This window comes from Arabidopsis lyrata (genome assembly GCF_000004255.2).
Source record: "Arabidopsis lyrata subsp. lyrata unplaced genomic scaffold ARALYscaffold_3, whole genome shotgun sequence".
Taxonomy (NCBI): Eukaryota; Viridiplantae; Streptophyta; class Magnoliopsida; order Brassicales; family Brassicaceae; genus Arabidopsis; species Arabidopsis lyrata.
Window position 1 is genome coordinate 23,968,765 of NW_003302553.1, and position 14,788 is coordinate 23,983,552.

Genomic DNA, 14,788 nt, shown 5'->3' on the forward strand with positions numbered 1-14,788 from the left:
GCCGGGTTGCTGAAGAATGATTGTTTATATGTTGGAGGATTTTATTAAAAGAATGGCCAATGAATATGCACTAAAGAGATTGACTTATTACACAATTCATCATACTATGTCTATCTATGCTCTGTTTTCATCTAATATCTTTCCAAGCCCTGAAACCAAAGAAGCACCCAAATATGTTTCAGTTTAATCGGCAGAACCTGAGCAGCTGTTACCTACAATTAAATGTGGGTGCAGTTAATAGACGATTCCGAGGGAACCAAAGCTTAAGCTGGAGGAAGTGGGCGACGACATGTTGGGCACTCCATCTTTATATCCATCCATCTCTGTAAGCAACCCGAGTGGAATATATGCTCACACGGCGTTACCATGCAATCATTAATACGGTGTCTGAGATCAATCGTGGTCATGCAGATTACGCAGTCCCTGCTTCGGTTTACATTATGATCCAATCTTCTGTAGTAGCTGTATTTCTCAGGGAGCATCTGCCGCATCGGAAGTAAACACATGAGCTCTTGATAATGACAACTAAGCAATTTACTATCAATCTAGAAAGGCATCAGAACCAACAAACCTTCCGAGGGACAAAGCAACGAGACCCGAAATAATGCTGAAGAAGAAGAACAGCAGCTTGAAACCCCATGAATGCGCACAGGCTTACACACCAGGCCTTGCTGGGCTCTACACGCATGAAGTTCTTCGGGCAACCAAAAACATACAATGGTATAGCAAGTCGTGTAACAGTCATCCCCAGGATATAGTAAGGATGCAGGGGCTTTCGAGAATCACGAACAACGTTTGCAACTATCTGGGGAAACCAAAACGAGTACATGAGTAGGAGGATCGGCCGCATGTAGTTGTGGAACTCATACATTAACAATATGCCTCCAAGAAGGATACCATCTGTTGAAAATCATTACAATGAGAGAAACATCAAACATCTGTGAGAAATTTAAGCATTTACTTGATAATGAACAAACACAAAAGAAATCAAATACTCACAGAAACGGCTGTACAGAAAGGAGAGCTCACGCCTCATTGTTTCCCAGCCCTCACCGCTGGTTGAAGGCCGGGTTGCTTTCCATATGGACAGAAGATACCTCATCTCAAATATCGAAAACACTACAAATTTGAAGAACGCAGCTGTTGCAAAAGCGTTAAAAAGGGATTCTGCATAAGAATAAAATAGAATGATTGAGAAAAGCATGACATGGTCAAGAAATAGACAGTTTATGAGAATTTCCATCACAATCATTGAGAAATGTACTTACACAGCCTATGAAAAGCTATGAAGATTATTATCAAGATGAACAGGGAACACATTGTGAAGAAGTGTGAAATTATATTTAAAATACATACCAACTAAAATCCCAGCTGTGAGATGTAAAAGGCATAAATAAGAATCCATGATGGCTTGTTGCCCGATCATTACTATAGAGACCTTTGCAGCACCCTTGTAAACAAGAAGAGTTATCCAAAAGTTAGCATCCAGTCTCTTCTCTTAGAAAGATCAGATAAACAAAAAATGATAATCTTACGGATTGTGTGTTACTGTGCTCCATTTGCCGGATCAATAAAAGAACCTGGAGGAACGAGACCTAAGTACATAACAAGTTAAAGAATCCGCTAAAACTGCCATGTGTTTGTCATTTTGTGATGGAATGACAAAGAGATTGGAACAAAGGATACAAAAGTGACCATCAATGTATAGTTCACAGCTTTGTTATAGTAGACTTCAACGTTTATGGAGGTTGCATTCAGCGACAATGGCGAAAAACAATCTCCGTCATCATCTACTGCAGGACTTTCCATCAATCCTTCGATATGATAACGATCTTTGTCCCCATCTACCAAAATAAGTAAGACTCTCTCAAAGTCAGACTAAAATTAGCTAAGAAGGCAAGAACTGAGCCAGCATCATCATTTCAACGCCAAATGTTAGAAGGCATACATACTGTTTTCACTAGAAGCGCTTTGGGATATTTGGGCTGCTATTTCGATATTGCAGTGCTTCTCCATCTCATATATTGGAGCTGGAATACAACACAAATGAAGGTCAGATGTAGTAGAAGAGTACAACATATAGATACAAATCCAGATCCTACTCACAAGTTTTCTGTTTCAATATTCTGTCTCTTGGAGATTCTTGAAATACTTGGGAGGAAAAAATACCGAGCTGTCCGACAGCAGAAAAGTTGACACTAGTAAGCTCTCCAAACATTTTAACATAACAAAGAATCAGAAAAATGATGCAACATCACGTGGCAAAGTGGATCACATCCGGCATTACCAGATGATAGGGGTTGGAGAGAAGATAATCGTCTTCTAGTCCTGAATCACCCTTCTTTCCGCTGATCAATCATTAAACGTACAGACCTTAGAGAACCCTACCAATACTGGATCTTGAAAAGCAATTAAATAAATCAAAAATGTAGTTAAACCTGTTAGCAACAAGACGGAGCTGTCTAAAGGGCCAAATATATACACCTTCAACTTTAATTTGGGCACCACCCACATTGTGTTCATTGTCAAATACGTCATGGAAAACAACTGCACCCTGTTCCCATTCAAAGTTAACACAAGTTCTGATTTTGCAAAGTTATTTATTAAGATCAAAAAGCATGATCTCCATGATGCAGACTATCAAGAGCAGCTATTCACCTGAACATAATGCACACCAGTTATTTTTGTTGGACTTGTCACTAACTCAATGACAGAGTTACCACTTTCTTTTCTGAAATCTGGGAACTTTGAAGAGCTATTTACAGTATCTAGAAAGTTCCATGAGCCTGAAACATAGATCACGGAAATGAGCTTCAAGATCATCCCTCAGCGTAGGATTATGATATTGAAGCAGAAAAAAAACCAACAATGCAATGCCACAAAACCTCTATATGTTCCTGTTATGTTCCATGCGGAAAACGGTCCTGCTCCGCTTTTTTCTTTCTTGCCAAAGCGCCACTGCAAGATCAAAAAAACAATCTCAGCCTTCCCATTCCGCTTTGCACATTCTATCGAAAACTCGTGGCATATAGACAGACTAAAACTGCATAATCTCATTCCCCTCTTAGATTATGAGCTATCAGAAATTCTACTATTGCGACAAGTACTGTTCTCTCTCTTCATAACGTAAACAAGTCAACGAACACATTGAACAGCAAACTAATGAAAGACTTAGCTGATACACAAAAATAAAGAACATTGAAAGCAAATTGAAACAATCATCAAAACCACACAAACCTCATCGCCCCAGGATCGAGCAGTCTCCCTAATGGGTCTGAGTCCATTAGCTTGTTGCAAAACCGCAAACCAAATCGATAAGGAGAAGAACCCTAATCCCCAAACCCCGAAATTCCCCAGATTATTCATATCACAACCCAAAATCTCGTGTGGTTTCACAATGCCGATTCATCAGAACATAAAGGAGACAAGAAGATCAATAAAAAAGGTTGCTTTAAGTGAAGTCAAACACAAGAAACGAAGATCAAATCGGCTAAAAGAGAAAGTGAGAGCCCAACAAACTGCAATAGAAGATTGTTCGTCTGTACCAAACCACAACTAGAAGAGATTATGACAGAGAAACAAACTCTGTAATCATAGAACAGCAATTGACTTTGAAAATGGTCGTCGTTTGAGATTCTTTCTCTCTCGTTTTGGGAGAAAGTTAAAAACTTTATGGCCTTGTTCTCTAGTCTATTAGTATAATATATGTTTGGAGAGAACAAAGGTGGAAACTTGGAAAGGACAAAGGAGTTTTACTTTGTAAAGTTTCAATCTTGAAGACGATCTTCTCTCGAGTCTATGGGCTCTCTCTGTCTCTGAGGTTAAAATCTTCTTTTGTTTTTCTTCTGTTACGTAAATCTTCTTATTTCCCCAAAACATTCATTTATGCAAATGTCAACTCTATAAATATTTGATGAAAAAAAAGAAAAACATATTTTTACATGTTTTCTCATCATAAATTCCTACATTTTGTGTGAAAAAAAAAAAAACATCATATATTATGACAAAGAAAAAAAAAATGAAAAAAAAAACAACTCATTATACCATTTTAATATTTAGTGGTCAGAATATTGAGGAATTTTTTAACTCTAAAGTGGGCACTTTCAAGTTCAATCTGTAAGTGCGGATGAGGTCAAATAAATTGCGGAAAGTAAACGAGACAAGAAATTTGTTAACGAGGTTCGGTTTTTCCTACTCCCCGGGACCACGTCCAGATTTCGATTCCACTAGAACAAGAAAGCAAATACAACCTATTCGCAAACGCGTAAATCAAGCACAACCCTCTTGATTCACCGCTTCGTTCTATTAACATGAAATCTTAAGGATAAATCTCTACCCTTAACTAAACTCTCCTGAGCCTAGATTTAATCAGGATAACCTAACCCTGAGCTAAACTCCCCCTGAGTCTAGACTTCAATTCTCCAAGTCTCTGGAACAACCACCAAACACGAACCGTCACGCCAACGAACCCAACGATCACCAAGATTCTCCAACATGAACCGTCAACACCAACACACAAATAAGCTTGATCACACAAGCACTTAACCCGCGAAACTACGTCGCACACGATCACACACAATCTCTCACATCGAATCTCTTTGGGATTTTTACTCTTGCCAATCCACATTCTCATAAGGTCACGTCCCCCTTATATAATAAACAGAAACTTGCACCTCAAGTTCTTCCAATCACACATAAGAGAAAGTTTCTTAATCTCATAAGAAAAAGATTTTCCTTTTTGCCAATTTCCTTTTCACTTCAAGCAAACTTCCTCTTTGCTTACATGATTCCTTTTGTCTTCAAACAAAGATATTTTCCTTTTCCTTGACTTAACAAACGCTCCAACATCCAAGTACTCGAGCTCCTCATCAGCAACTATGCTTCTCATCTTCTTAAATCACTTCTTGTACTACTTCCTGTACTACTTCGACGACTAGTACAGAACACCAAAATAACTGCATCTTCAATCTCCCCCTTTTTGACTATGTATGTGAACTCAACAATTCTAGCTTCAATGACTTCATCACCAGTAACACAACAACCTAGCAACACCAACCTCCCCTTACTTGAATCACATCATGGTCAAAAACCAATTGAAGGATCGCCTCCATCGAAACCAAGGATGATTCCCAATTGCAGCATCTCCGTAATGATTAACTCTCCTGGACCAAGTATTCCTGAGTTGTATGAATCCATAACGCATGATTCTTAGCTCTGTTTTACTTCCTGAACTATCTCCTGAACGATCTCCTGAATGATCTCCTGAACGATCTCCTGAATGATCTCCTGAACCTCATCCTGATCTACCCGAAACAAGACTAAATCTACATCAGACTGCAGCTACATCTTGACTCATTCAGCAACTTCATTAGACTGCAGCTATATCTTCATTCTCCCCCTTTTTGACTATGTCTGTGAACTCAACAGTTCTAACTGCAAAACAACATCACGAAACATATCATCATTCTCCCCCTGGATGAGTCACAACATGGTTAAAACTACTTGGAAAATTCTCCCCGCTTTGCACTACGAGGTTGATAGCCTAGTACACCACGTCCATAGAAATCATCTTTCCTAACCCAAATCTTCCTGCGCCTTAAGCCTTCATGACTGGATTCTCGAATGAATCTGAAACAATTCCTCTTAATGTGCCCTTGAACTCCACAATGAAAACATGTAGGACCATGAAATCTCACATCATAAGCATTCTCCATTCGAATTCTCTCCCTCAACAATCTGAAACACCTTGGCCTAATATGTCCAACAACACCACAATGATGGCAAACAGGTCGAAAAACTCGTCGAGGTGCACTCTGCAGTTCTTTAACTTTTCCTGAATCAGACTCTGTATCAGTTCTCGTATCAGATACAGCCTTTGCATTAATTGCAGTCCCTGCTGCAGTTTCTGTGTCAGTTCCTGAAGCAGACGTGATTTTACCACCATAAACGAACACCGGATCCGATTTGGAAAGACTTCCTTTAAATCCAAGGCCACACTTATCTGTCTTGCCTATATTCAGAATATGATCCAACTTCTTTGTGCCATTATTAAGCATCCTCAAATTCTTTTGAGTTTCTTCAAGTAGTACTTTATCTTGTGATGCTTCTTCTTCTTTCTCTACCGCATATTTTTGTGCTTCAATGACTTTAGCCTCTAACTTGAGTTTCTCCTTAGTTAACATTGAATTCTCTTCAACTATTTTAAGCCAATGCTCATATAAGGCTTTGTAATTCTCATGAAACTCTTCATCACTGATACTTTCATCGTCATCACTTTGATCATTGACACTTCCAATTGCAGATCATGTTGCAGATGCTGATGAAGATGCTGATGTAGACCTTGATCCAGACTTTGCTGCAGAACTAGACTCAAAAGTTGTAAACGCCACAAAATTCTTCAATTCTTCACCATCATCTGAGTCAATTTCAGAATCACTCATGATAAATCTCTTCTTCTTTTGCTTCAGCAAATTCGCACATTCTAAACGCACATGTCCAAAACCTTTGCACTCAAAACATTGTTTGCCCTTTGATGAATTGTCCAACTCTTCTCTTTTTCCATTAGCCCTAAAACCGTGAAGAGATCTGTTTTCCCTCATTCCAGGGAAAACATCATTGAAGCATTCTCTCTTTGTATACTACAAAAACTACATCTTTGTCGAAAGCAAGTTATTAATTAAAATCCGGACTTCTATCTGATATTTGTTAGACACACATGGGAATAGATGGAAATTAGACTTTTGTTATACAAAATAAAACATCTAATGTTTTTCAAGTGATCAAAGTCCTCAGCATCTTAGATTCACTCATTAAGATGCATTGTATCCATATTGGCTACTCAAATAATCCAAAATCAGATTCACTACAGGCAGTTTGTTCATTTTTTTTTCTTTAATTAAATGTAGCTGGATAAAGCTACACTATCTTATAGTCTGATAAAATAACAACACAAAATCGGTTCTGCATGCTCATGGAATTGAAGCTTTATAGAATAAGTCATAATGAAAGTTACCACTATGCAAACAATTCAGACATTTATAAAGGAGATAAAATGAGTTGGGGTACGGGTTTAGAAAAACATACAGGTCCACGTTGTTGCCTGTGTTGTGTTGAAGGAAGAGGGAGTGAAAATCAGCATCCATCATAGCAATCACGCTGTTCAGTGAATAAACTGTAATCATCAAGAAAAAGAAACATTTGAACCACTATGTTTGATGCTTTCAGCCGTATATAATTCAAATAAGAAAGTATAACATTTGAACCATTATCTTCCTTAAAGTTTATATCATCCAAAGCTTAGCATTTGAATGACACTCAGCCATTAAAACCTAGAACTTATTCCAAACTGAAATATATATAAACTATCATCTTCTAAGCAAAAACTTAATACAGTGGTTGTTCCAAAACTAAGAAACAACTAATTTCTGAGGTGCAGATATTAAACAAGATTTAAATCAAGAAACTTAGCAGTATACCTATCCCATCCCTCTGCAGCACTCTGTGTAGAGCCAACTGCATCCCACCAATAAACTCCGAACGAAAAGCTATTGAACATATTAAGAAAAAATGTAGATCAGTGATATCTCAAGTCACTATATAAGTTCCTATATATGCAAGCAGACAAGCTAGACAATATATACCCGAGTTTACATACCTCTCAGCAATCGCCTGCTCCCATGTTGATATTGAACATATTATTAGCAAAAAAAAGTGTTAGTTTTTTTTTTTTTTTTTTTTTTTTGACATATTTGGATCGACAAGGCCCGATCCATAGCCAATCCCTACTACGCGGGGTAACGCGACTTAGTGGAGTCGAACTCCGGTGGAGAAGGCGGAGTCAAGTGGACTTAACCACTTGACTAAAAGCACATCCAAAAAAAAAAAAAAAAAAAAAAAAAAGTGTTAGTTGTGAAGAAATAATTTGAAATAAATACCTTGTTGATAAACGGGTGTAGAAGAAATAATTTGAAATAAATAGATTATTGTATTTCATCGAACTTCTGATAAAAGCGTGCATTTGTGAGGTTTGATCTTGGATAAGCAATAAAAATACAGATTATACTATCATCAAAAGCTTATCAATTTCCTCGTTAAAAATCATAGGTAAAGAGAATATCAGAATACCATGGTTAAGTGGAAAAATAAGCAAATCCTTCCAAAAAACGTAATCCGATAAAATCTCCTTAATCGTTTAATTTAAGACTCGGAAACACAACATAACAAGAGTTTTTTTTTGTTCTTAATTCAGACATGTCATGTAAAGAAAAATAACTCAAGTCAATATGTCTCTTCACTTGGCGGCTTTATCAAACTTTTCGCAAATTTCCTCGTACTCTCTTAGTTGCTGCAGAAAGAGTAGCATACAAAGAAAACCATATGAGAAAAGAAATGTCAATTATGATTGCATAAGAAAAAAGAAGCATCGATTTTGATTTAACCTGATTTGTGAGAGACGGTCTGAGTGCAGACAAAGATTGCTCAAAATGATCCATCTTGATTATGCGCTTACTGGTTGAGCTAGTATCTCTGTAGGCGGCAAAAGCCGCTCGATTTACCAACGATTTAAGATCAGCACCACTACAATTCTCACAACGCTCCGCTATGGCATTTAAATCAACCGTTGGGTCAATTGGAACAGTGATACCCCTCACCAGAGATTTCAGAATTGAAAAACGTTGGGCAGCATTTGGGAGTGTTACATAGAATAGTCTCCCAAACCTGCCCGCCCTTTGAACAGCGGGGTCCATCCTGTCAGGCCTAACCCAAGAAAAAAAAAAGAAACGAAAAGTTGAATAAAAAAAATGTCACAATAATTGAACATGTTCCCACAGTTCAGAGCAAAAACCTAACCTGTTTGTAGCAGCAATCACAATTACACCTCCTCGTTTTTTTCCACCACTCAATTCAGCGAGTAACTGTCAATTAGCATGTCATTAGTTAGCATCATGACATGTTTCAGTATAATGATTGAGAATGAGATTCGAAACAACTCACCTGAATCAAAGATCGTTCAACAACCCAAGCACCTTGCTCACCACGTTTTGATGTTAAAGCATCCACCTACAGTGCTTAAAGAACATCAATGCACTGCACTGCTGAGGAACTTGTTTTATTCTCTACAGTCTCCTAACTTCTTGAACCAATATTCTTGAATACATACAATAAATTAAAGTCCAACTACTCTTCTTCAACACAACTACGTTTTAATTTTCCCACTGCCAAGTCGAACCTTAACTATGTTTAAGAATGAAACATTTCACAAACCAAAACAAACTCAAAGGCTTCTCAAAGGTAGAAGAATCAACACAAATATTTCATACTTTTTGTTTTTGCAAATTCCATCCGTAAATTAGTTTCAATTCTATGTATCTGCCATTCCATTTCATCAGGTTAGCTTGAGGGAAAGAGCATAGTTCTATTGAGTGTATCTCAAATCAGTTTCTGTCACAAATATTTGGTTTAAACAAAAGAGCTTTAGCTTTCACTGTTCTTTATAGGACTTGATTAGTTTATATCACTCTGGAACACTGACCTCATCAAAGAAGACTATGCATGGTGAGCACCTCCTAGCACGACTAAATAACTCCCTTATAGCCTTTTCCGTGTCTCCCACATATTTGCTTAGAAGCTCTGGACCCTACACATAGATCAAAAATATCAGATATCATAGGTGTTCACCCTTCATAAGCAATACAGAAACTGTCATGAAAACGGGGACACAAAAGAAATTACTGAAAGAAATTATGTTCCAAGCAAACCTCAACGTGGATATAGTTGGCTCCTGCCTCATTAGCAACAGCCTGCGCAACTAGCGTCTTACCAACCCCTGGTGGTCCAAAGAGCAAAAATCCGGTGTCTAAACAAAATTCAAATCCCTGAAAAGTGCATAGATATCCATCATCAAACTGCTAATGCCTAAGTTGCATAAATGAGATGAAACACGCCTAAGGCATAGCATTGATTCCGCTAAGTTTTGCTACACATTATTCACACTGTCTAGAGAATGTGGATAAATGATGCAGTGCCAGTGTACTCTTCTCAATTGTCAAGCGCTTGCTTGTCTCAAACAAGCAGCATAAAAAGATATCAGGTGAAGGTAAGACTTGTGTTTTTATTTACTTGATTACCTTGCATTGTTCAGGAAATTTTAATGGTCGAATTACATGTTCATAGAACTCCTGTTTTAAATTATCAAGGCCACCAACATCATCCCACGTTACATTAGGCTTAGTAGAGAATCCTTCTCTAGTTAAAGTAGGTTGAACCTCTTTCAGAGCTTCCTGTAATTTAACCTTTGTCAGACATAAAAAAAAAAGAAGCAAAAGAGCAGAATGACCATAGCATGTAGTTTATGGATAGATCGTATACATGTTTCAGAAAGGAAACGGATGAGTTCAGGAAACAAACAGATATTAGCAGAGAAAAGTTGAGTAGACGACTTAGTGCGCATTTGTGGGCTTAAGAGAAAATTTTAAAACGTTTAAAGAGATTTATCTCACCATGAAATCTGAGGTAGTGCAGACAAGTTGTTTCCTCTCTTCCTCTGAGATTGGTTGCCTCATCAAAGAATCAATGTCGGTACAAAGTCCTGATTTTCTAGAATATATAATTCTCTGAGCTAACACCATGCCAGCCTCCTTGGCCAAAACATCAAAATCAGCACCCACGAATCCGGAAGTCAGACTAGCAATGCTTGCACGGTCGAAATTGCTATCCAGCGTAAGGCCGCGGGTTGCCACAGAGAAAATCTCTTCTCTGGCTTTCTGATCTGGGACACCAAGGCAGATCTCCCGGTCGAATCGCAAAGATCTCCTCAACGCAGGATCAAGAGCGTCAGGCCTGTTGGTAGCTCCAATTACAACTACATGTCCAGGCTTAAAACCAGGGTCACCAGAGGAAACGTTCTTCTCTTTGTGCTTAAGGAGCATATACTTCTCATCCATACAACTCAGTAACTGAGTCAAGATACGTGTCTCCATACCTTTCTGCTGATTCTCCCTCTTTGATGCAATTGCGTCAATCTCATCAATAAATATAATGGAGGGTGCAGTCCTATAAGCTTTAAAGAAGAGTTCCCTGATATTCTCTTCAGATTCACCTAGAACAAGAGAAGAACCAATTCAATATATCTAACCAATATAGAGACAATTAAAGAGGAAATAAAAAAGATAAGAGAGGCCATACCGGAAACACCAGAAACCAATTCAGCAGCGGAAATCATATAAAAGGGCACGCCAGTTTCGTTGGCGATGGCACAAGCTAGTGTAGACTTGCCACAACCAGGTGGACCATGAAGTAAAAACCCAGAAATAGGTTTCATACCAATAGCTTGTACGATGTCAGGACATAGGAGAGGGAGTTTCACCAGAAATGCGAGCTTATCTAAAATACCATTTAACCCACCCAAGTCCTTAAAGGTTGGTCCTTTTACCTCTACATCATACGAACCCTTACTTGCCTCTTCACTAGCTTTCTTCTTCTCCGAGTAAGAAAGGCGTAGACTATCATTAGTAATATCAAACTGCATATTATCGTCCGATGTCAATACATTGCCGGATGAGGACCCAGAAGAAGGTGAAGGTGATGATGATATACATAAATCCGAATTGCTCTGTTCTCGCCTCTGTTTCTTCCTACTTTCATCTTCATGTTTCCTGTCGTTGCTCCTAGAATTTACGATATTCTTGACTTTGACCAACAGAATCTGGCGCTTCCAACGAGCCCATTCACGGTGCTTCAAACGGAGGTCATCTACGATCTCTTCCACCGTTGATCCCTTCCCAAATGATTCTAGAACGAGATTCGTAAAACTCCCAACAGGAACGCTCCCGCGGATAACTCTTTTCCTCATCTCGAAGCTTTTTTTCATGTGGAATCAGGGAATTGTGGGTGAAACCCTAAATCTGCTCGCTCGCTCGAAGCAGCAGACAATTGGTTTTCTGTCGCTAAAATGACATACTATAGATGAAACCCTACTTACACATATGGGCCTAATGGGAGGCCCATTTGTTCCACGGTAATTCTCTGATGAGGGCTGGGCAAAAAAACCGAAAACCGAAAAACCGAACCGTACCTAACCGAAATAAATGGTTTGGTTTGGTTATGGTTTTGTATAAAAACCCATTTGGTTGTAATTTTTATTTAAGTTTCGGTTTAGGTTTGGTTTGGTTAAAAACCGTAAAACCGAACGGTTTTTTTGGTTTTTTATTAAAGTTAAAAATAATTGTATATATATATATATAATGTCCATTTGATTCGAACTATCGAAAAACAAAACCCTAACCCTAACCTAAACTAAAATTCTATATAAATCACATGATGTCATTGACTTTTTGTTCTTAAATTCTATATAAATCACATGTCCCAATATTTTGGCTTTGAGTTGGAAGCCCATATTCTAATATGGTAGCAGAGCCCGATCCGTACATGTCCAAATCCAATCCACCATCGGCCCGGCCCAATAGTTGGCCCGCCGATCTATGCCCGAGCATACCGAGATCGATGGCTAGAGCCATCATCTCGAGGGGGCGTACTAGGGATAATATTATCTCACATTGGAAAGGACAATGGATCCTGACTAGTATATAAGATATATGGGTCTCTCCACTCATTGCCAATTGGTTTTGAGTTGGAAGCCCACTAAAACAGATTCCGATGAAACATTCGAAACAGGAAATGCAAGCACATCCCTGGCCAATTCTGGGACATGTGATTGCATCTTAGAGCATCTCCAATGGTGAGAGCCCTACATGGGTTCTCACCATTTTTTTAAGAATGAAATTTTCAAATTTATGTGATGAGAGCTTTTGTTAAATTTTTTTAATTTTGCAAAGTCCAATGGTAGGCTCTCTTTGTGGAGTTCTCAGAAAAAAATTAAATTATTTTTTAATTATTTTATTTCATAAAACTGAAAAATATTACAATTCATAACATATTAAACATACAACAATTTCATACATTTGAAAATAAATTTGCAAAAAAAAAAAAAAACGATTAGTTATTCTGTTGATTGTTGCAAAATTTTCTCCATATATGCTCTACCAAATCACGTTTCAATTGTTGATGCATATTTTGATCACGAAGTTGATTTCGCATGCCCATCATATTCTCGAGATTTAGAGGCATAACTGTAGAATACGATAAAAAGACTTGTGAAGTTTAGTTTCTTTAAATTATGGGTAAATACGAATCCGCAACTTAACCGCCGGTAACGGACGTTATGGAATCGTTTGATGGGGTGGAATTTTAACCTGAAATATTAAAATAAATATATATATAACATGTTTACGTAACATAGTATATATATATCCGTAGTATGGTGGTTAGTGATCTGTTGTGTAACCCTCTGAACCCGGGTTCGATTCTCCATATCGTTTTTTTTTCCTTGCCTCCTTCACAAAAACCCTAGGGCGAGCATCGCCGCCACCGCCGGTTTGAGCTGGAGATTCGAACTGATACTGTTTCCGTATGGTCTGAGCTTGAGACTCGATTGTGACTGAACTTTTTCTTTTTGTTATTGAAGGACATGATTTCATCATCATCTTATCATCTTCTCCAGCAAACCTCTGATTTTTAAAATGGCTAAAGAGGGAAACGTGTACCAATGGTGGAATCTTTGGGAAGAATCCAATTTTAACTTGTTAATGTAGAGATTAGTGTAATTAATGGGTGAACTAGGGAAGTAATTCTTCAATTGAATCTTCAAATTGGTGAAACAGTGAGGAGAGAGGAGAAGCAGAGAACGCAGAGGGAAGGAACAAAATAGATGGTCCAATTAGAATGTGCCACGTGTACGGTTCTCTCAATTACTCAAACCTCTCTTCAGAGAATCGATTCTCTGCCTTAATAACAGTTTTGATTTATTTTTTCGGCAATTCAACAAGAGAACTCATCAAATTTGTTAAGAGAGCCTCCCTTTGGAGATGCTCTTAGACCCATATAGGAGTTCACTAACTCCTTTTATTGCAGAATTGGCTTAAAACATCATCTTATTATTCTGATTCATGTGTTGACATTGGGAAAATGCTAGAAGAACCTGAATATATGGAGTCTTTACACGAAGATATGTATTCAATATTCATGATTCTCTTATGGGTTTAAACTTTCAACTACATTGAAAAATATTTTACATCTTATATATAAATATATATATATATATCACTGGATCTCATGTTCTTTTATTTTGTTTTGTCTATCAGAGATTAATAGGCAGTTTGAAGAGGCCAATCGTGGCTAATGAGTGATATTATTGAGTGATATCACTGAGTGCGACGATGATACAAATTATTTCTGAATTTTGTTTTCTATAGCTTATTAGCTTTCTAATTTTTACAAGTTTGAATTTAAATTTAGGATTTGGGTTTACAAACTAGATTTTGATTTTATTTATGCATCAAACTTATAATTTTTTTTGGTAAAAACATGAAAAAACCGGAACCGATCCGAACCAAAATACATATGGTTTTTAAATGGTTTTAATTTTTCTAAAACCGAAAAACCGTAAAACCGTTAAAACCGAACCGTAAGAAAACCGAATTTCATATGGTTTTTATATGGTTTCACTTTTCTTAAAACCGAAAAACCGAAAAACCGAAAAAACCGAACCGAAACCAAACCGAAAAACCGAACGCCCAACCCTCTGATCTTCATATGGTTCAAGTATCCAAGTCAAAAGGAGACACACTCGAATTCCACAAGGTAAGTCTTATAGTTTGGTTTAAATTAGATCATAGATTAAGTACCGGTTTAATATAAGCTAAGTCGAGATTATTTGTGTGGTTTGCAGTTC

The 14,788-nt window shown here is 37.7% G+C and overlaps 2 protein-coding genes across 2 annotated transcripts; both read right to left on the reverse strand.

The window, feature by feature from the left end:
* Positions 1–17: 17 nt before the first annotated feature.
* LOC9320280 (transmembrane E3 ubiquitin-protein ligase 1) lies at positions 18–3,903 on the reverse strand. Its single transcript, XM_021032833.1, has 13 exons — positions 3,238–3,903; positions 2,886–2,958; positions 2,659–2,786; positions 2,439–2,554; positions 2,288–2,348; positions 2,107–2,173; positions 1,953–2,030; positions 1,687–1,844; positions 1,536–1,595; positions 1,357–1,450; positions 1,000–1,167; positions 572–900; positions 18–482 (listed from the first exon to the last, which is right to left on the reverse strand). The coding sequence occupies exons 1-13, from the start codon at positions 3,364–3,366 to the stop codon at positions 264–266; spliced, it is 1,680 nt and encodes a 559-aa protein (XP_020888492.1). The 5' UTR covers positions 3,367–3,903; the 3' UTR covers positions 18–263.
* A 4,172-nt stretch (positions 3,904–8,075) lies between these two features.
* On the reverse strand, positions 8,076–11,940 carry LOC9322362 (cell division control protein 48 homolog C). The gene is made up of 9 exons (XM_021031811.1): positions 11,185–11,940; positions 10,500–11,098; positions 10,128–10,280; positions 9,759–9,875; positions 9,533–9,637; positions 8,995–9,060; positions 8,851–8,915; positions 8,439–8,757; positions 8,076–8,344 (listed from the first exon to the last, which is right to left on the reverse strand). The coding sequence occupies exons 1-9, from the start codon at positions 11,867–11,869 to the stop codon at positions 8,291–8,293; spliced, it is 2,163 nt and encodes a 720-aa protein (XP_020887470.1). The 5' UTR covers positions 11,870–11,940; the 3' UTR covers positions 8,076–8,290.
* Positions 11,941–14,788: the final 2,848 nt, after the last annotated feature.

Coding starts and splice junctions, on each gene's coding strand:
- LOC9322362 (XM_021031811.1), bottom strand. CDS start 11,869: ATGAAAAAAAGCTTCGAGATGAGGAAAAGAGTTATCCGCGGGAGCGTT. Junction 9,061..9,532: donor GCATAGTCTTCTTTGATGAG/GTCAGTGTTCCA, acceptor TAAGCACTGTAG/GTGGATGCTTTAACATCAAA. Junction 8,345..8,438: donor GACCGTCTCTCACAAATCAG/GTTAAATCAAAA, acceptor CTCTTTCTGCAG/CAACTAAGAGAGTACGAGGA.
- LOC9320280 (XM_021032833.1), bottom strand. CDS start 3,366: ATGAATAATCTGGGGAATTTCGGGGTTTGGGGATTAGGGTTCTTCTCC. Junction 2,349..2,438: donor CTCCGTCTTGTTGCTAACAG/GTTTAACTACAT, acceptor ATGATTGATCAG/CGGAAAGAAGGGTGATTCAG. Junction 1,845..1,952: donor AAGCGCTTCTAGTGAAAACA/GTATGTATGCCT, acceptor TTATTTTGGTAG/ATGGGGACAAAGATCGTTAT.